This window comes from Hypanus sabinus, unplaced genomic scaffold (assembly GCF_030144855.1).
Source record: "Hypanus sabinus isolate sHypSab1 unplaced genomic scaffold, sHypSab1.hap1 scaffold_547, whole genome shotgun sequence".
Classification (NCBI taxonomy): domain Eukaryota; kingdom Metazoa; phylum Chordata; class Chondrichthyes; order Myliobatiformes; family Dasyatidae; genus Hypanus; species Hypanus sabinus.
Window position 1 is genome coordinate 267,357 of NW_026781408.1, and position 20,388 is coordinate 287,744.

Here is a 20,388-nt window from a genome sequence, read left to right on the forward strand (position 1 = left end):
TCTTTCCCTTCCCCGACCTTCATATTCAGATCACTTCTCCACCCCCACCCCTCAGTAATGAAAAAGGCTCGTGGTCCAAAATGTGGACTGTTTACTCTTCTCCATGGATACTGCCTGTTGTGCTGAGTTCCTCCAGCATTTTGTGTGAGTTGCTTTGGATTTCCAGCATTTGCAAGTTTTCTACAGTTTACGTATGATAATTACCGTAACAATTATTTGTGCTTTGTTGAGATTGTAACTGGTATATGGTGTAAAATCCCGCTCCCCATACTAACACGGGTTATATAGACCAAAGAACAAACTGCCGGAGGAACTCAGTGGATCGGACAGCATCTGTGGAGGGAAATGACCGTCAACATTTCGGGCCGAGACCTTCCCTCTGGACTGAGCGTGGACGGGAAATAGTCAGAGAAAAGAGGTGAGGGTGGGGATGGGGCAAGAGCTGGGGAGTGAGAGTTGGATCCAGGTGAGGGGGAGGTGGGAAGGTGGAAATAGTGACGGAGTGGGAGGTGAGTGATTGGGGTAACACGGGGCTGCAGAGGATATTTTATTCCACGGGGGATTATAAGAAGTTCGAGAGAGTTTGCTTTAGAGATTCACCAGACTGATTCCTGGAGGACAATTAAGATCAATGATCGTCTTCACATAAGACAGATGAGTGGAGACGGAAGGGATCGAGGAAATAATTATCGGACAGAAACATTAGGCTGAGACGGGAGAGGAGTCGCCATCTTGTTGATGGTTTGAGGGGCGGGATGGCCTCCTCCTGCTGTTTCTCACATGATGTCTCAGTGATCCTGTCTAGTGAGGCTGGAGTAAAGTGAATAATATTATTAGTTATAAACATAGAAGTGATTTGAATGAAACCTTTTCGGGTCTGACTTGTGTATCGGATCGGGATGGGAATCGAACCCGTAAGTATGAGATCAGAGTGGTGGAGCGATGGGCACGTCAAAGGTACCGAGGGCAAAATAAAAAAAATGTAGTTGTTGTAAATACGAAATAACGTGTAAACTGCGGCAGGTAGGTCGGGCAGTATGTGAGGGGCGAGGAGCAGAGTCACCGGTTCAGACGGGAGACCCTGCACCCGACAAGTTTCCCGCTCCCATTTCAAACGCAGATCTGCAGCATCTGCTGTTTACGCTTCCGAGGCCCCGCCCCCACTCTCACAGCCTCCGGATGGGCGGGGTTTTCTTTCCGTTCTCGGTTGAAGCGGATCGTCGATGGGCAGCCGGAGGACCGATCACTGTCAGCGGGACAAATTCATCAAGTTCTCATCGGTGAGTATTGAGGTCGGTCACAAGAGCTGAACGAGACCGACAATTTCCCATCGGTGAGTACTGAACCCGAGTGGGGAACCTGTTGTTGGGCAGAGAGTCCCGGTAACTTCCTGGAACTGGCGGGCCAGTCCCACTTCGTGGATAAAACCTGCCGTGGTCGGTCCGGGTTAACAGACCGTCACACCGAAACGCCTGAGATGAGCCGCCGCTCATCCCCCGGTGTTCTGGTCCCAGGAGCGGGATGAGGTGGTGATGCCGGGACTGAACCCATCCATTAAGATGTACCTGGTGAACTTTACCTCCATCACCCGGCACGGTATCGGATCCAAACTTCACCTGGATCGACGCCTGGGGTCGATGATTGTTTTACATATTTCCAGCACAGTGGAAGCGGCCGTTCGGCCCATTGTATTCTTGCAGACTCGAGGGTTAAACAGAGTAATCGAACTCTCGGGACAGTGCTCCATCTTTCCCCGTTCAGGCAGGACAGTGAGATCCAGATCTCTCACGTCCTCTCGGGGGGGCTGGGAAGTTTATTTCCATCCTCTCTCCATTGCTACGACTTGCCGAAATGCTGACAGTGTTTCCCGATATCTGGCCCTATTAATGCGAGAATTATGTCTTGTTCATTTATCCGGGTTTCTAGGAAATGTGTACAATCCCTCTGGAATTTCCAAAGGAGAAACCCAGGCTCTCTAACATTCCCACACGATTGAAATGGTGAATCTTTATTTCGTTAATCACGTACAGAGGTTGAGTGAAAATTGTGTCTCCGGTATTCTCCACACAGCTCAATACATTGCAGCAGTACATTGAGGTAAAACAAATCATTCTGGTTACAGAGATAGTGCAGTGCAGGTAGATATGTGGTGCAAGGTCACATCGATTTAGACTGTGAGATCAGGAGTCCACGCATCACGCTGTTCGCTTCTAATAGCAGAATGGACACCGTCCTTGAGCCCGGTGGAATGTTTCTGTTTTATTTTATCTTCGCCCCGATGGGAGGGTGAGAAGTGAGAATGTTCAGGGTTGTGGGGATCTTTCATAATTTTGGCTGCTTTACTGAGGCAGTGGGTAGTGTAGACTGAGTCCATGGAGGGGAGGTTAGATTTCTATGATGTGCACAGCTGTGTCCACAGTTCCCAGCAATTTCATTCAGTTAAAGGAAGAGCAGTAGCCGTATGAAGATGTGAAGTATTGATAAAATGTGTAGAGTAACAAAGAGCATATACAAAAATTCTGCTTGTTATGGTTTGTTCTGACTTTGTTATATTGGAATTTGTTACCTACTAGTGCGTATTATTACTTCAGGATCTGTGTATTGCGTGAGGACCATCAGAGTGCGCCCTTGATACCTTTCCTCCATCTGGTTCCATCTGCTCATCCTCTGCCCATGGTCAAACTCTGTCCAGCCTGCAGCTCACCACCTCAAAGATATATGTATATAAACTATCCTGTTCAATGCCTGTCCAGTCTGTATCCCACCACATCAATGATATATATCTACCATCATTTCCACCTCTGCCATTGCTGCAATGAAATATTTCAGCAATCTCTCTTTCAAACTTTGTCGTCTTTGTGAAGTGTTGTTTTTCATCTTTTCCAGGGTTGTTGTTGTCTTTTTTTTATAGCTAGGACTACCAGAAATTTAATTGAACACGGCATATGGCAGGGTAAATGCAACCGTTTGAATTTTAGATTCAACGTTACAAAACGGCTGCAGTATTAATCTTTGTCGTAATGGAACTCAGCATCTGATGTTGAGTTTGTTGTTTCCTCTTTAGTTCATTTTCAGTAAACCACTTCCTCCGTTTCCAGGGTAACAGCCAGTCAGAGCTGATGACATTGTTGCACATTTCTTTCGCTCTGCGTGCACCGCCTCTCAGCGTAGAGACAGTGGCCTCTAATGTCTTAATAATGACATAATGTAACTCATAGCATCTGAAGTTGAGTTTGTTATTTCATTTTTTTGGTTATTTTCGGTGAGACACTTCCTCCGTTTCCAGGGTAACAGCCCACCAGAGCTGCAGCAACTGTTGCAGATGTTATCGCTCTGTGGTCACCGCCTCTCAGCGTAGAGACAGTGGCCTCGGGAGCAAATGTAACAGAGTGATAGCGGGAGGAAAGGATGCTGTGATCATTGGCTGTGTGGGATGTATTACACCAGGGTCAGAATGAACTCAGAACTAACAAATTAGTTGGGGTGGGATGTTTTTCTGCATCTTTGTTCAAAATGGCCTAACCCTTACTCTTAAACAGTGGACTCTAAATCTGGACTCACCCATCAGCGGTAATATGCTTCCTGCCTCCAGCATGTCCAGTTCCTTAATAATCTTATATATATCAATCAGATCCCCTCTCATCCTTCTAAATTCAAGTGTATACAAGCCCAGTCGCTCCAATCTTTCAACATATGACAGTCCCGCCATTCCAGAAATTAACCTTGTGAACCTATGCTGCACTCCTTCTATAGCAAAAATGTCCTTCCTCAAATTTGGAGACAAAAACTACACGCAATACTCCAGGTGTCGTCTCACCAGGGCCCTGTACAGCTGCAGAAGGACCTCTTTACTCCTATACTCAATTCCTCTTGTTATAAAGGTCAGCACGCCATCAGCTTTCTTCACTGTCTGCTGAACCTGCATGTTTGTTTTCGTTGACTGATGTACTAGAACACCTAGATCTCCTTGTATTTCCCCTTTCCTAACTTGACTATCAATTTAGTTAGTAATCTGCCTTCCTGTTCTTGCCACCGAATTGGATAACCTCACATTTATTCACATTAAACTGCATCTGCCATACATTCGCCCACTCAACAAGCCTGTCTATGTCAGACTGCATTCTCATAACATCCTTCTGACATTTCACACTGCCACCAAGCTTTGTGTCATCGGGCTAATTTGCTAATGTTACTTTTAATCCCATCATCTAAATCTTTAATGTATATTGGAAACAGCTGAACCTTGCGGTACCCCACTGGTCAGAGTCTGCCATTCCGAAAGGGATCCGTTAATTGCTACACTTTGTTTCCTGACAGCCAGGCAATTTTAAATCTATGTCAGTACACTGCCCCAAATACCATGTGCCCTAATTTTTCCCACTAATCTCCTATGTGTGACTTTATGAAAGGCTTTCTGAAAGTGCAGGTGCACTACATTCACTGGCTCTCCCTTGTCCATTTTCATAGTGTTACGGATTCAGCAACAATAAATATATGAGTGAGGCAGGGGTTTTTATAACAAATAAAACATTTATTAAACACTGAAAAACAAACCCCCAAAAGTAAAAAAAAACACTCACGTAACCGGAAATCAGCTGCTGTGAGGCAGCTTAAACAGTTCTTAAAGCGATGTTGCGAAAACAGTTCTTCAAAGTAGTATTGCAAAAGTTCAAAATGCTTACAGTCCATTTAAGGGAGAGACTTTTTAAGACGATTTAAATTCTGTTTCACGTCGTGTTGCTGCGATTCCCAGTCGAACCACACTTTTCCCACGAAGAATTTACGAAGATGAAAAATGAAACGGCTTAAAGGCACTGACTTTTCCTTTACAAAACTGTACTCAATCCTTTTTGCTATTCACGGGGATTAACACGAGCACAGTCAACGAATTCCTTCCGATTGAGAAACAAACAAGGTCGAACCTATTTCATCGTCGAAATCGACTTTCCTCGATCTTTTAACTCCCGAACTCCGATCTTCACGCTCCACTGAATTTTAACTAGCAGTGTTATAAAAAAACTGCTGGCAATGGCCTTTTAAACTTTAAGCATTAAATAAAACTCCATCTTTCAACTAAATTGCGACATAACATTAAATCACGCAGTGGCATGAAGTCAACATGGCAAATCCAGGCACGAACTGCCCCTAATCACAGAGAGGGGTCCTCCCTTTATACCCTGTAAAAAAACTGTCACATGAGCTCTACTGGCGGAAAAATGCCGTCACTCCACTATCACATAACCATTACCTCAAGTCCAGTATAGCTTCATCACCTGTCACGTGACAAGTACACCACTGTCACGTGTCACGGATACTTGACACCTCCCTCCAATAAAAACATCTTGATCTGTCAAGAACAAAAATTTTAATAGTTATTTACAAGAAAATCAAATGTATAAATTTTATAACATACACAATATACAATAGAGTATCATCATATAACATCTTACAACTCACAATACAGTAGGAGTGTTACAATTGTAAAAAAAAACACTCCATTAAAATAAATCAGATTGTACATTCAACATCGAGATAGACAATCAGCAACCATATTATCTTTACCTTTAATATGAGTTATCACAATATTTTACACTTGTAACATCAAACTCCAATTTAATAACCTTGTGTTTTTGTTTTTTTTATCTGACTCAGAATAACTAACGGATTATTATCAGTGTAAATAATAAGCGATTTTTGGTTGTACCAACATATACCTCAAAATATTCTAAAGAAAAAACAAGAGATAAAAATTCCTTCTCTATTGCTGAATGGTTTCTTTGATATTTATTAAATTTCTTGGAAAAGTAAGCTACTGGATGATGCACCTCATCACCCTCATTCATTTGCATTAATGCTGCTCCTGCAGCCACATCACTAGCATCTACAGCTAATGAAAAAGGTTTTTCAAAGTCAGGTGCCTTGAGCACAGGTTGTTGAAATATCATTTTTTTCAATTTTTCGAATGCTTCTTGACAAGGCACTATCCACACAAACTTCTCATTCTTCTGCAAAACGTTAGTTAATGTAAGGGCAACATTAGCAAAATTCTTACAAAATTTTCGATAATATCCGACCAATCCCAAGAATCTGTGGCAATATGTTTTCCCTGTTGGAATGGGAATCTCTAAAATTGCCCGAACTTTTGCCTGAGCAGGAGCTACCTTACCTTGACCCACAGCATAACCAAGGTAAGTTACAGTGGCATGTCCAAATTCACTCTTAGCTAAATTAATAGTTAAGTTGGCTTTTGAAAGCCTTTCAAACAATTTCTCTACCGCAATAATGTGTGCTTCCCAAGTATCATTTCCTGTCACTAAATCAACAATATAAGCAACAGTATCTTTCAATTCCTGAATCACAGAGTTAATCATCATCTGGAAAGTACGTTGGGCATTCATCCCAAATGGAAGAACATTATATTCATATAGCCCAGATGGAGTTATAAATGCAGAAATCCCTTACCTCTGTCCGTTAATGGAACACACCAATACCCTTTCAATAAATCAATCTTTGTAAGGAACTTTGCTTTTCAAACTTTATCTACACAATCATCTGCTCTAGGAATTGGATATGAATCTGTTTTCGTTACAGCCTTCACCTTCCTATGGTCCGTACAAAACATAATACGACCATCTGATCTTTGCACCCTAACACAGGGTGAACTCCAATTCGAGTAAGAAGGTCTAATAATATTATTCTCCAGCATATATTTAATTTCTTCCTCAGCAAGTTCACATTGTTCTATGTTCATCCTGTATGGGTGTCGTTTAATATGTTTGGCATCTCCAACATCTACATCATGTGAAGGTATAGTAGTCCTTCTCGGAACATCTGGAAACAAATCCTTATATTTAAACATTAATTTCGTCATCTGTTGTTTCGGCTCTAGCTGTAAATGTGCTAGTTTCTCATCAATATTTTCCAGAATGGTTGAATTTGGTAACCTAACAAAAACAATATTGAATTTAGAATGAAATTCAGATGAATCATCTGTCATGTTCCTAGTTAAATCAAACTCATTATCATTAACCACAACAGTCACAGTAACGGATTGTTTCTCAAAATATGGTTTTATCATATTTATATGGCAAAGTTGTGTTGCCCTTCTAAGATCTGGAGATTGTATCACGTAATCCACATTATTGATTTTATACACAATTTCATAAGGACCATGAAATCCAGCTAGTAAATGATTCGTTTGCACTGGGAAAAGTAGCAACACCTTATCTCCAGGCTTAAACATCCTCATCCTAACTTCTTTATCATAAAATTTTCATTTTCTCCTGAGCCAATTTTATATTTTCCTTGGCTAAGCTGCAAACTTGATGTAACCTGTCCTTAAATTTCAAAACATAGTCCAACAAATTAGTGTGTACTTCCTTACTTATCCACTGTTCTTTTAATAAAGCTAAAGGTCCTCTCAGGTTCAAATGGTCTGAAACCTAAAGATTCTTGTACCGATTCACTTACTGCAAATAAAAGAAAATTTATACCCTCATCCCAATCACTTTCATTTTCCACACAATATGTCCTAATCATATTCTTGAGGGTCGAATGAAAGCTCTCCAAGGCATCTTGCGACTCTGGATGGTATGCAGACGAAGTGATTTGCTGAGCTCCCAATTTATAAAGTATCGGTTGAAACAATCCAGACATGAAAGTACTGCCTTGGTCAGGTTGTATTTCCTGAGGTAATCCAAAATAAGTAAAGAATTTTATAAGAGCCTTTGTCACAGTTTTAGCTGTTATATTCCTAACTGGTACTGCCTCTGGAAACCTAGACGAAGTACACATGATAGTCAACAAGTACTGCTGATAACCAGTTTTTTTCTTCGGTAATGGACCAACGCAATCTATAATAACTTTAGAAAACAGTTCACCAAATGCTGGAATCGGTTGTAATGGAGCCACTGGTGTAACTTGATTTGGTTTACCCACAATTTGACAAGTATGGCACGTTTTACAAACATCGCCACATCTTTTCTTAGACCAGGCCAGTAAAAATGTTTTAAAATCTTGTCCACAGTTTACCTTACCCCTTGATGTCCACTTAAAGGCACACTATGAGCTAAAGTCAAAATCTTATTTCGATAAACGTTAGGGACAACTACCTGGTAAACAAAATTCCATTCCTCACTTGCAGAAATTGTAGGTGATCTCCACTTCCTTATCAACACTCCTTTTTCCAAGTAATATCCTACTGACACCTTCTCAATTTCACTATCTAGTAGAGCTGTTCTCTTAATTTTATAATCTCTGGGTCTCTATTCTGATCTGCTATCATCTCCTTCCGAGACAGAGATAAATCTTCATAGTCAGACTTACTCCAAGAATCTTGTTCAAACAACGAATGTAAGATAGTCTCTGACACATCCTCAAAACTCGAATCCTGAGTTGAACATTCATAAGTAACAACCTCATTCTGCGCATCAATCTTTTTAGCCATAGCTCGAGTCACAACACAGGAAGAACCTGTGTTAGAAATCATCTCTGGTTCCTCTGACTCCATTGTCCAATGCACTTCAGGAAAAATTTGTCCACCTGCCAAGTTATTACCGAGAAATAAAGAAATATCCTTCACAGGTAAGCTAGGCTGTAATCCTACTTTAACAAATTCTGTAACTAACCCTGACTTTAAATTTACTTTATGTAAATGTACAGGCATAAAATCACTCCCAACACCTCGTATATAATTTACCTCACCAGTATCAGACTCTTCATTAAACCTCAATACACTGACTAACATCAGTGATTGAGAAGCTCCAGTATCCCTAAGGATTTTTATTGGCACCAGAGTTGATACTTCTTTCAAGGATAGAAAAACCCTTCAGTTATAAAATGATCATATCCCTTTTTAACTTGGTCAGACTCTAACAAAATCTCATTTGTGTTTATCGACCCCTGCAATTTTACAGGTGCTTCAGTATGTTGCACATAAGCATCTGGAACTGCTTCCTTCTCTTTATTTTTCAGTAGGAATTTGTAAGCTATTACATGGTCAGGTTTCTTACAATAGTTACAAATAAGACCAAACTGTCTTTCCTTCACAGGTTTTCCTTCCTCTTAAAAATTCTGCCCTGAGGAAATTTATTCTTATGGATTAAAACATACTCATCAGCTAATCCAGCACAGTCCTGCAATGTATCAGTATCCTTCTCATTTAAGTAGGTCCTTACTTCAACAGGGATGCTTCTTTTAAATTCCTCCATTGAAATCAGCTCTTTCAATGTATCATAGTCCTCATTTACATTTTTGGAAGAAACCCATCTCTCAAAACACACAGCTTTATCATAGGAAAATTCCACATAGGTTTTTACCACAGACTTCTTCAAACTTCTGAATCTTTCTCTAAACGTTTCTTGGACCAATTCGTATGCTTTCAAAATATGCTTTTTCACAATACCATAAGCTAGTGCTTGCTCAACAGTTAAAGTGTTATAAACTTGTTGTGCTTTGCCTTAGTTACACACTGTAACAACACTGACCATTTGTCTTTCGGCCACGCTGAAATCTGAGCAATTGTTTCAAAATTTTGGAAATATGTTTCCACTTCGGTTTCCCTAAATTGTAGGACCAATTTAAGTTCTTGACTAGCAACAACCGGTTTTCTAGAACCAGAAGACTGATTCCCAAACCTTAATTCCGTCATCGCATATTCAGGTTCCCTTTTTTATTATCAAATTCGAAACTACAACCCTCCAATTCTGCTTTACTTTGTTCCAACCTCATTTGTTCGATTGGCAACTGTATCTCTATATTACTTATTGGAAACGACTCTAAAATCGATTCATCAAAATCACCCGAAGTGCAGCAAGTGTTACAATTTTTATCGCTCTGTGGTCATCGCTTCTCACCGTAGAGACAGTGGCCTCAGGGGCAAACGTAACAGAATGATAGTGGGAGGAAAGGATGCTGTGAGCATTGACTATATGTGATGTGTTACACCAGGGTCAGAATGAACTCAGAACTAACAAATTAGTTGGGGTGGGATGGTATTGACAGTCTAGGGTGGCAATCAGTTACTATCTGTGCATTAAAATGAAGATGGAGAAGATACTATAGTTGCAGGAAATTTAAAGTAAGGAGGTGAAAATATTGGCAAAGGCTTTTGCTCCTGCGACACTGCAGGAAACATGGCAGCCAGTTGTGCTGGGCAAGATCCCACACAGCAAGAGATTGTGATCAAATGTGCTAGGTTTAGCTGCTGGGATCAGTCTGAACTGTATCCGCATCCTCTATACAGAGCGGGGAAACAGTCTGAGCACCGGCCCCGGCAGGGGGTCATTAGGTTGCAATTCCACCTTAGTTTGTGAATTGGAAATGGCAGGAACACCACGGCTAATCACCGGCACCAAAGCGTATTTGTATGTATAATGATATTGGGCTGGTGAATCTGAGGATATGGAACTGGCAGTATACGGGCTTTATTCCAGGTTGGTAATTCTGCAGTTGGGATCGGAATTTTCTCAGTCTGCAGTGAAGCTGAAATCCCGGGATGTTGGGCATTGGTTATGGGGAAATCACCGTGAACACTGCCCAATAGGACATCATAACTGTGAAGTATTTTGGAGATTCTTTAAGAGTTAACTAGAGAGTTAGGTGAAGTTGGGCAGTGATGTTGTACATCTGAACTTCGGTAAAGTTTGTAACAAGATCACACATGGCAGCTGATCGGGAAGGTTCGGTCACGTGGGAGTTACCGGGAGCTTGCGAGCTGGATTCACACCTGGCTTGGGAACAAGAAGCAGAGGGAGATGTTTGAAGATGGTTTTAACGAATGGAGGCCTGTGGCGAGTGGGATGTGTGGGTCAGTGTTGAGACCTCTGTAATTCACTATTTATGCCATTGATTTGTATATGAATATACATGGTACTATTCTCAAGTTTGAATTGAACTGCATTAAATTGAATTGATTTCTTTCATCCTTCACATACATCAAGAGTAAAAATCTTTTCGTTACGTCTCGGTCTAAATGTGCGATGTGCAAACAAATTAATTTATAATAAATTGAACTGTCTATATAACATAGTGTATACTCAAATCAGCGTGAGTTAATTAGTCTGCTGGCCTGGTGGAAGAAGCTTTCCCCGAGCCTATTGGTCCTTGGGAATTGGGGTATAAATATTTTTTTTTTTTCAGTTTAAAGACCATTATTAGGTTTACCAGATCTACTGGCAAATTGCATGAAACACTTCTACATAATCACCTTTTAAGGTTTTACACAATTCGACTGGAGTCCTGTCTTCCTGCAGCCTTACTATTGGCAATGTTTTCCACCGCCCATCCGACTTCACTTTCCAGAACGTCTGGCTCTAGATCGACGAGGGGTTGTTACAGGTGTCTTCACTATTCGGATATTTCCTGCACAATTCTTCTGTGTATTTCTGCCATCTCTTTTTAATGCTTACTACTTCTGTCCCCTTCCTCGTCTTTTACTATACTTTTTGGCATGAAAATTTCCTTTGATTTTTGCAATCGTCTTGAATAGATCTCTTGTTTCTCCAATTGAGTTTTTTTTTTCAGCTTCTTTGCATCGCTCCTTTAAGTAAGATTCCTTATCTCAACATTTTATCTTCTTGAATGTTGTGTTGATTTGGAGGTTTTTTTCCCAAACTCCATCGGCCTTCCCTTCGTTGCTCAGCTTCCAGAGAAATCCATTTTGCTTCCCTGGTCTTCTTTTTGTTTTCACCTCTTGTATAATGCTCCTTATTGCTATCCATAGCTCTTCTGGCTTTCTCTCTACCAGCTTTAATCCATGAATCTGTTCTTCCCCCCTGATAATAAGAAGCATTGATCATGTGGGGATGATAAGAGGCATTGAACGTATGGATAGTGAGATGCTTTTTCCCAGGTCTGAAATGTTTGCCACAAGTGGATACAGGTTTAAGATGCGAGGGACTAGGTACAGAAGATATGTCAGGGGTAAGTTTTTTTACGCAGAGAGTGGTGAGTGCATGGAATGGGCTGCCGGCAACAGTGGTAGAGCCAAATACAATTGAGTCTTTTAAGAGACTTTTGGATCGGTATGGATCTTAAAAATAGAGGCCCATGGCCTATTAGGCCTAGTAATTTCTAAGGTAGGGATAGGTTCGGCATAGCTTTGTGGGCCGAAGGGCCTGTATTGTGCTGTACGTTTTCTATGTTTCTATGTTTTCCACTGCATATTTTTGAGAGATGCTACCAACATCAAACTTTGCTGGTACGTTGGTTTTCCTGGTGCTCTTCAGTTTCATTCTGAATATTGTCACAAGCAGCTCATGGTCTGAGATTGTCAGAGAACAGAGGAAACGAGGATGCTAAGTGCACAGTTGGCTCAATGGGGCGACACAGGATGGTGCGTAGGTGTGTACCACGGCGTCCTTCAACAGTCTGGTTACCGACTGCAGGAGTTGGGGAGTTATTTTATTTGTTTTTTATTGAGATACAGCGAGCCGCGCTGCGCATTGAGTCCCCCAATTTGATACTAGTCTTCTCACAGGAGAATTTAAAATGACCAACTAGCCAGCCCACCGGTTTGTCTTAAGACTGAGTGGGGCGGGGGGAGGGACAGCCGGATCACCCGGAGGAAACCCATGCGATCATGTTGAGAACCTGCAAACTCTTTCATGCATCGGCGGGAATTGAACCCGGGTCCTTCGAACTGTAAAGACTTATGTTAACCACTGTGCTGCCGTTGTACAAGACGTTGGTGATAGGGTGCTTGTAGTACAAAGTATTGTTCTACCCGCTGTAAGTTTGAAAAGGCTCAGTTAAAGTGGAAAGAGTGCAGAGATTTGCAAGTCTGTTTTCCGGGCCAGAAGACCTCAGCGCTCCGGAGAGGATGCCACTCTATGTCTTTACTCCCTGGAATGTAGGAGACTGGACAGCGACCTTACAGAAGTGTTTTAAATTATGAAGGGCAGAATAACTCAAACACTCCGTTTTATTTGTGTAATTCAGATCAGCACCAGCAGCAGGTGGTCTCTTCCACCCGGAAGACAGACAAGAAGACGACAATTAACCAACGTCAGTCAGAGTCAGAATGGACACAGGTATGTTCATTTGGCTCTTTCTCATTAAAACGCTGTCATTTTCTCATTAAATCCGCTCCCCGGATTTTCGGCTTTTGCTCAATGGAGGTGAGGGGAGTTCCCAGTGTCTGTTTTCTGTGGCCAAATTAAAGAACGATCTATTGTGGGAGAATGGGCTGGGTGCAGGAGGCAGTGAACAAGAGAAATTTTAAACAGGGAATCTGATTGTGCCACCGAGGCAATGAATGTCCTTGGGAAATAAGATTAAAGTAAAACAAGAGTGTAAGTAAAGAGGGCAGTGCACAAAATGGTGGAGGAGCTCAGCAGGTCAGGCAGCTCCTATACAGGGAAAAGAACAATCGACGTTCCGGGTTGAAGAATCTTCAACGGAGACTTTGCACACTGATTTCAGAGTTGTCTTCGTCACATAAAATATAGTCAGGACTGGAGGAGCGTTCTTTTGGGTGAAGGTCTGTGACCAGTAGTCTCTGCAAGGATCACTGGCTCGTTATGCATTTTGTGGGATGGAAGTAACTTCATGATAAACTATGTATTACTCAAAATAATTACGTATATAGAATCACAGTTGAACTGATTCGTCGATTTACAAACTCGGTGTAATTGTGTAAACTTGGGACTGTTGTCAAAATATTCAGCATCCAATTAGAAATATGAACAGAGAGTCACCAGGTACAGTTAATTCGGGCAAATGTGAGTAGTTCCAACTTGGGAGGACACGTTCGCAAGCGATGTGCGCAGTGAATGCTGGGGCCACTAGGAAGGCTGATGTTCAGACGGGTCTTGTGGTGGATGTGCATAGCTCCCTGCAAGTGGCAACACAACTGGTAGCGTGCTAACGATGAGTTGAGGTGTGAGTATGTAAAGTTGTGCTGTAACTGGATGAGCTTTGGTTAAGAGACAATCACGGCATTGTGAACAGATCTTGTAGCCACCACGAGAATGATGTGGAGGCTCTGGCGAGAGTGCAGACGAGTTTCACCACGATTAATGTAATGAACAGGATTTGATAAGCGATCTTGCAGTAAAGGAGCCATTAGGAGGTAGTGATCATAATATGATGTTTTTATCTGCAATTTGAGAAGAATAAGGGCAGCTCGGAGGTGTCAGTGTTGCAGTTAAACAGGGAAAACTATGGAGTCATGAGGGAGGAGCTGGCCAAAGTTGACTGAAAGGATAGCCTAGCAGAACAGACAATGGAACAGCAATGGCAGGTATTCTTGGGAATAATGCACAAGGTGAAAAATCAGTTCATCCCCCAGAGAAGGAAGGATTCAAAGGGAGGAAAGGGGCCACAGTGGTTGACAAAGGAAGTCAGAGATTACATAACATTAAAAGAAGGAAGTATGACAGAGCTAAGGTGAGTGTGAGGACAGATGATTTGGAAGTTTTTCAGGAACAACAGAACTTAACTAAAAAGACAATACGGGGAGAACAAAATGAGGTATGAACGCAAGCTAGCCAGGAATATAAATAAAGATAGCAAAAGCTTTTTTTTAGGTATGTGAAGAGAAAGAAGATAGTTAAGAACAATTTTGGGCCCTTGAAGAATGAGCTGGGTGAAATTGTTATGGGAAACAGAAAAATGGCAGAAGAATTTAATGAGTACTTTAAATCTGTTTTCACTAAGGAAGACACAAGCAATCTCCCAGATGTTTGGATGTGCCAAGGACATAGGGTAACAGCGGAAATGAAACAGATTGACATTAGGAAGGAAACAGTGATGAAAAGACTGATAGGACTGAAGGTTGACAAATCCCCAGGTCCAGATGGTCGGCATCCTAGGGTACTAAAGGAGGTGGCCCTGGAAACTGCGGATGCATTGGTAATCATTTTCCAATGTTCCTTAGATTCAGGATCAGTTCCTGAGGATTGGAGAATGACTAATGTTAACCCACTTTTAAGAAAGGAGGGAGGGAGAAAACAGAGCTATCGACATGTCAGCCTGACGTCGGCGGTGGGGAAGATGCAAGAGTCCATTATTAAGGCTGAAATAGTGGCATATATAGATAGCAGTGATAGGATCGGGCCGATAGAGCATGGATTTAACAAGGGTAAATCATGTGTGACTAATCTGTCGGAGTTTTTCGAGGATGTCAGACGGGGGAGATCCAGTGGATGTAGTGTACCTCGATTTTCAGAAGGCATTTGATAAGGTCGCACAAAAGAGATTGATGGGTAAAAACAAAGCTCAAGGTATCGGGGGGAAGACATTGACATGGATAGAAAACTGGTTGGCAGATAGAAAGCAAAGGGTAGCGGTGAATGGGTTTTTCTCGGAATGGCAGGTGGTGACTAGTGGGGTGCCATAGGGCTCGGTATTGGGACCACAGCTGTTTACAATTTACGTCAACGATTTGGATGAAGACATTGAAATAACATAAGCAGATTTGCTGATGATACTAAGCTGTGTGGCAGTGTGACATGTGATGAGGATGTTAGGAGAATCCAGGGTGAGTTGGAAAGGCTGGGTGAGTGGGCAGATACTTGGCAGATGACATTTAATGTGAATAACACTGAGGTTATCCACTTTAGGAGTAAGAACAGGAAGGCAGATTATCTGAACGGTGTAGAGTTAGGTAAGGGAGAAATACAAAGAGATCTAGGAGTCCTTGTTCATCAGTGACTGAAGGTGAATGTGCAAGTACAGCGGGCAGTGAAGAAGGCTACTGAAATATTGACCTTTGTTACAAAGGGAATTGAGTAGAAGTAGAGTAGAAATACTCTTGCATTTGTACAGGGCCCTGGGGAGACCACACCTGGAGTATAGTGTACAGTTTTGGTCTCCAGGGTTAAGGAAGGACATCCTGGCTGTAGAGGAAGTGCAGCGTAGATTCACGACGTTAATTCCTGGGATGTCTGGACTGTCTTATGCAGAGAGGTTAAAGAGACTGGTCTTGCACACTCTGGAATTGAGGAGATTGAGAGGGGATCTGATTGAAACATATAAGATTATTAAGGGATTGGACAAGATAAGAGGCAGGAAATATGATCCAGATGCTGGGAGATTTCAGTACCAGAGGGCGTGGTTTGAGAATAAGGGGTAGGTCATTTAGGACGGAGTTCAGGAAAAACTTCTTCTCCCAGAGAGTTGTGGGGGTCTGGAATGCACTGCCTCGGAAGGCAGTGGAGGCCAATTCTCTGGATGCTTTCAAGAAGGAGCTAGATAGGTATCTTATGGACAGGGGAATCAAGGGATATGGGGACAAGGCAGGAACCGGGTATTGATAGTAGTTGATCAGCCATGATCTCAAAATGGCGGTGCAGGCTCGAAGGGCCGAATGGTCTACTTCTGCACCTATTGTCTATTGTCTGTTGTCTATTACAGGATATTGGCTTCCGGGACAGATCGGGCAAGCTTGGATTGCGTTCTCTGGAGCGTCGGAGACTGAGGTCTTATCTCAGAGGTTTCTTACATGTATGAGAGGCATAGCGCAGTTCGATAGTCTGTGACTCGATGCAAATGTCAAGCTCTGGAGTGAATAGGTGTAAGGTTAGACGGTCAAGTGTAAAGGGAATTTATGATGCAGGTTTTCTACAGAGAGTGATCGGTGTCTGGAATGAGCTGCCGAGGGAGGGACTGGAAACAGATACTCTGCAGCATCTGAGAGGCGTTTGAACTCATGAGTCGGCCGGGAACGGAGGGATATTCACTATGTTCCTGAAGATGGGATTGGTTTAAATTAGCATCGTGTCCGCAGGCGCAAGGTACACTCTACTATTTTATGTTCTATGATTGACTACAGATCTGAACTCCGGAATCTCCGCCTTCCTGTCAAATTGTGAGGATCACCAATTGTTCCTGTTGTCGAGATTCTACATGGAGCGACTGGAGCAGGCGATTGAGGAGGGTGTGGAGGGAGTCGGCTTCATGTTAATGGGCGAGGATCACTTCTCCGGGCCAGAGTATCACGTAAGTGGGAGGGACATAGACTGAGTGTTGGACTGACTGAATCTAACACAGACCGACAGAACCGGCACAACGGCATCTCTGGGGTATGAAAATCCTTCAATGTTTGTGGTCGACATCAAGAATGGAGTTTTCGTTTCAAGAAATCCTGAACTCTTACTAAACAATATAGGCCTCTGTCCATTTTTCTGAACACATTCACTTTTACACAGGTTAGGATACAGACAATGACGGAGAAGTGAATTTAGTGATGTGACACTTGGCAGACATTGCAAGTGGACAGAGAACCACCTTACACCACTCTTTCTGACATCAACTCATGTTTCCAATGCTTGCCCTTAATGACCATTCATCAGACTCTTTTGATTACCTCCGGCGTTTCCCACAAATCAAATATATAGTGACCTATTTCTCAGCTCATTTCTCCAGCCTACCTTCAACCACATCGTCAATTGCACAGGCAGTACTGAATATCGTCTCACTTTTCAACTACTAACCCTAGTTCATTTGATCATATATCCAAACATGCCTCACGGTTCAATTACCTTCTGTTCTTTGTGACTGTTCCATTTGGAGTTTGTAATTATCACAGTCTGTCATGTTAACACTGGGAACTGCAAAATCTTACAATTGAAAATAGTCCAAGCATCTGCAGCTAACTTGGAATTACCAAGAAACGCCTTTCTAATGGTCCTCGTGTTACTGGGACACATTCACCTATTGCTCACCAGATTGAATTTTAGTAAAGAGCCAAACATGATCCCTAGCCCTAACATTCCACACGAGACAGCTGACAATTTTAATCCAAACTTCCTTCTCTGCATTACCACCATTTGACTTTGGTCTCTCTGACACGCAGAAAAGGCCTGCAATTGCTGTCAGCTCCTCACTGCCAGTTCTCTGCTGCGATTCACCGGGGATTACCCCAGGGAAAATCAACGGTGACCCTGTCATAGCTTGACTTAGCCATAGTCATCGAACTCTACAGTACAGCAGCAGGCTCTTCGACCCATCAGCTCCACACTGACCTATTATATGCTTGGTCACATTGACCTGCACAGCGACTAGAGACATCCATATCCCTCTCATTCATGTACTTAACCAAATAATTTTAAATGTTCAAATAGAATGCACATATGCCAGTTCCGGTGACAGCTCGTTCCATACTCTCACAAGCCTCTGAGTGAAGATTTTCTGCCTCAAATTTTCTGTCATCTTTCACCCTTAATCCAAGACCTCCAATTCCAGTCTCACCCAACCTCAGTAATAGATGCCTGTTCGCATCTACCGTCACTATCCCATTTACAAACTTTTATTCCTCTATCATATCTCTCCCGGTCCTCCTGCACTCTAAGACAGTCCTAACCTATTCAAACTTTCCCTATATCTCAGGCGCTCAAGTCCTGACAACCCTTTGTAACTTTTTCTGCACTCATTCAATCTTATTGACATCCTTCCGAGAGGTTGGTGCACACATTGCTTCAAATTAGCCTCTAAAACATCATTTTCGACATAATATCTCAACTTCTGTTTTTAATATTTTGATTTATGAATGCCCATATCCTAAAGGTTTTACCAGAACATCTACGGCTGACAAGACTTCTAAGCAATTTTGGATTAGTTTTTGGTTGTTTTTGTTTTTGGTTTTTCCGCACTGCTCAATGCCTTAGTGCTATCGTGGTTTGTCCTCAAATAGTGCAAAACCGCACACTTGTCTTGATTAAATTCTATCTGCTGATCTCCATTCTACCTTTTTCCAACTGTTTCAAGTCCTGCTGTAAGCTCTGCTAAACTTCCTCGCTGTTACTACATTGATGTCATCCACAGATTTACTGACCCAGTTTACCACATGTCATCCAGACCGTTTAGATATGTGACATAAAACACCAGACCCAGTACCGATCCCTGAAGCACACCACTAGTCATAGACCTCCAGTCAGAGAAGCAAACCTTTATTACCTCTCTTAGCTTCTCTCATGAATCCAATATCTAAACCAACTTCCTACCGTGTCATGAATGCCAAGCGACTTAATCTTATTGACCTGGTTCCCATGAGGAACCTTATCAAAGGGCTTGATGTCCATGTTGACAACATCCACTCACTTCCTCGAGAAACCATTAGATTGGCTAGACAGGATCCACCAGGAGCAAATTAGTGTTGACTATCCCTAGTGAACCCTTCTCCATCCAAATACTCATATCGAGTCCCTTAGAATACCTGCCATTAACTTTACCACCACTGGTGTTCGGCTCACCAGCCTATAATTCATTGGCTTATTCTTGCATCCTTTTCAAACAGCAGAACAACATTGATACCCTCCAATACTTCTGCAACTAACATTTTAAATATCTTTACTGGAGCTCCTGCAATCTCTGCACTAGCCTCAGACAAGGTACGAAGGAAAACCCTGGGGATTTATCTACACTATTCTGCATTAGTCAGCAAACACCTCCTCCTCTGTAATCTGTACAGAGTCCACGAACTCACTGTTGTTTCACCTTAATCTAAAGACACTGTATGTCTCTCAAGAAAATGTAAATGCAAAACATTCCATTTAAAATCTCCCCCACCTTTTCCAGCTTCATGCATAAAGGCCCACTCCGAACTTTAAGAGGACCAATTTAGTCCGTTGCTATATTTTTGTTCAAAACATAGTTGAATTTTGAATTTATGTCTGGGTTTCGGGTTCTCTTTTCCCTTGTCTGCTAGAGCAAACTCATTCCGTATTTTGGCCTTCCTGATTTCCTCCTTTAGTAACGCTTGCACTTCTTGTACTCATCAAGTACCTCATTTGATTCTTCAAGCCTATACTTGCGATGCGCTCAGGGCCGTGATATCACAAAAAAAAACATTGTTCCCTACACGAAGGTAACCTTGCCTTTTATTCTGTCGGGAACGTACAAACTCTCCACTTGTGGTCATTTATGGATTTAAAATCTGTACTCTCAAAATATCAGTTTTGGAGGCCTCACACTTATCAAGCACATCTGTACCACAAAACAACCTGTCCTAATCTGCTTTCGTCAGATCCTTTCTGGCACCATTAAAATTTTCCTTTCTCAAATTTAGGATCTTAACAGGCGGACAAGAGCCAATCTTTTCCATAATAATCCTTAAATAATGGCATTATGATAACCAGATCCAAAGTGTTCCCCTGCACACACCTCTGTCACTTGCCCTGTCTTGTACCCTGATCGGAATTCCAGAGTGCGTCTCTCCAGTTGTCACATGAATATATTGATTACAGAAACTCCCCTGGACACATTTGACCGACACTATTCCATCCAGTGCTTTCACACGGAGTGCCAGACAATAAATGGAAATTTAATTATCTACAATCAGAATCTTTTGTTTCTTGTTTCTGTGATCTCCCTGCACATTTGTTCCTGTAAATCCCGTTGACTATATGGTGCTCTATAATATAATCTGACTAACGTGGTAGTTCCTTT

General features: G+C 42.1%; 1 protein-coding gene across 1 annotated transcript in view; it reads left to right on the forward strand.

The window, feature by feature from the left end:
- Nucleotides 1-1,230: 1,230 nt before the first annotated feature.
- Nucleotides 1,231-20,388, forward strand: part of LOC132389359 (NACHT, LRR and PYD domains-containing protein 3-like) — a 29,692-nt gene continuing 10,534 nt past the window's right edge. Inside the window, exons 1-3 of the mRNA XM_059961874.1 lie at nt 1,231-1,280; nt 12,940-13,031; nt 16,775-16,941. Of these exons, the coding sequence (XP_059817857.1) occupies nt 13,022-13,031; nt 16,775-16,941 (177 nt within the window). The 5' untranslated portion in view covers nt 1,231-1,280; nt 12,940-13,021. The remainder of the gene's footprint in view (nt 1,281-12,939; nt 13,032-16,774; nt 16,942-20,388) is intronic.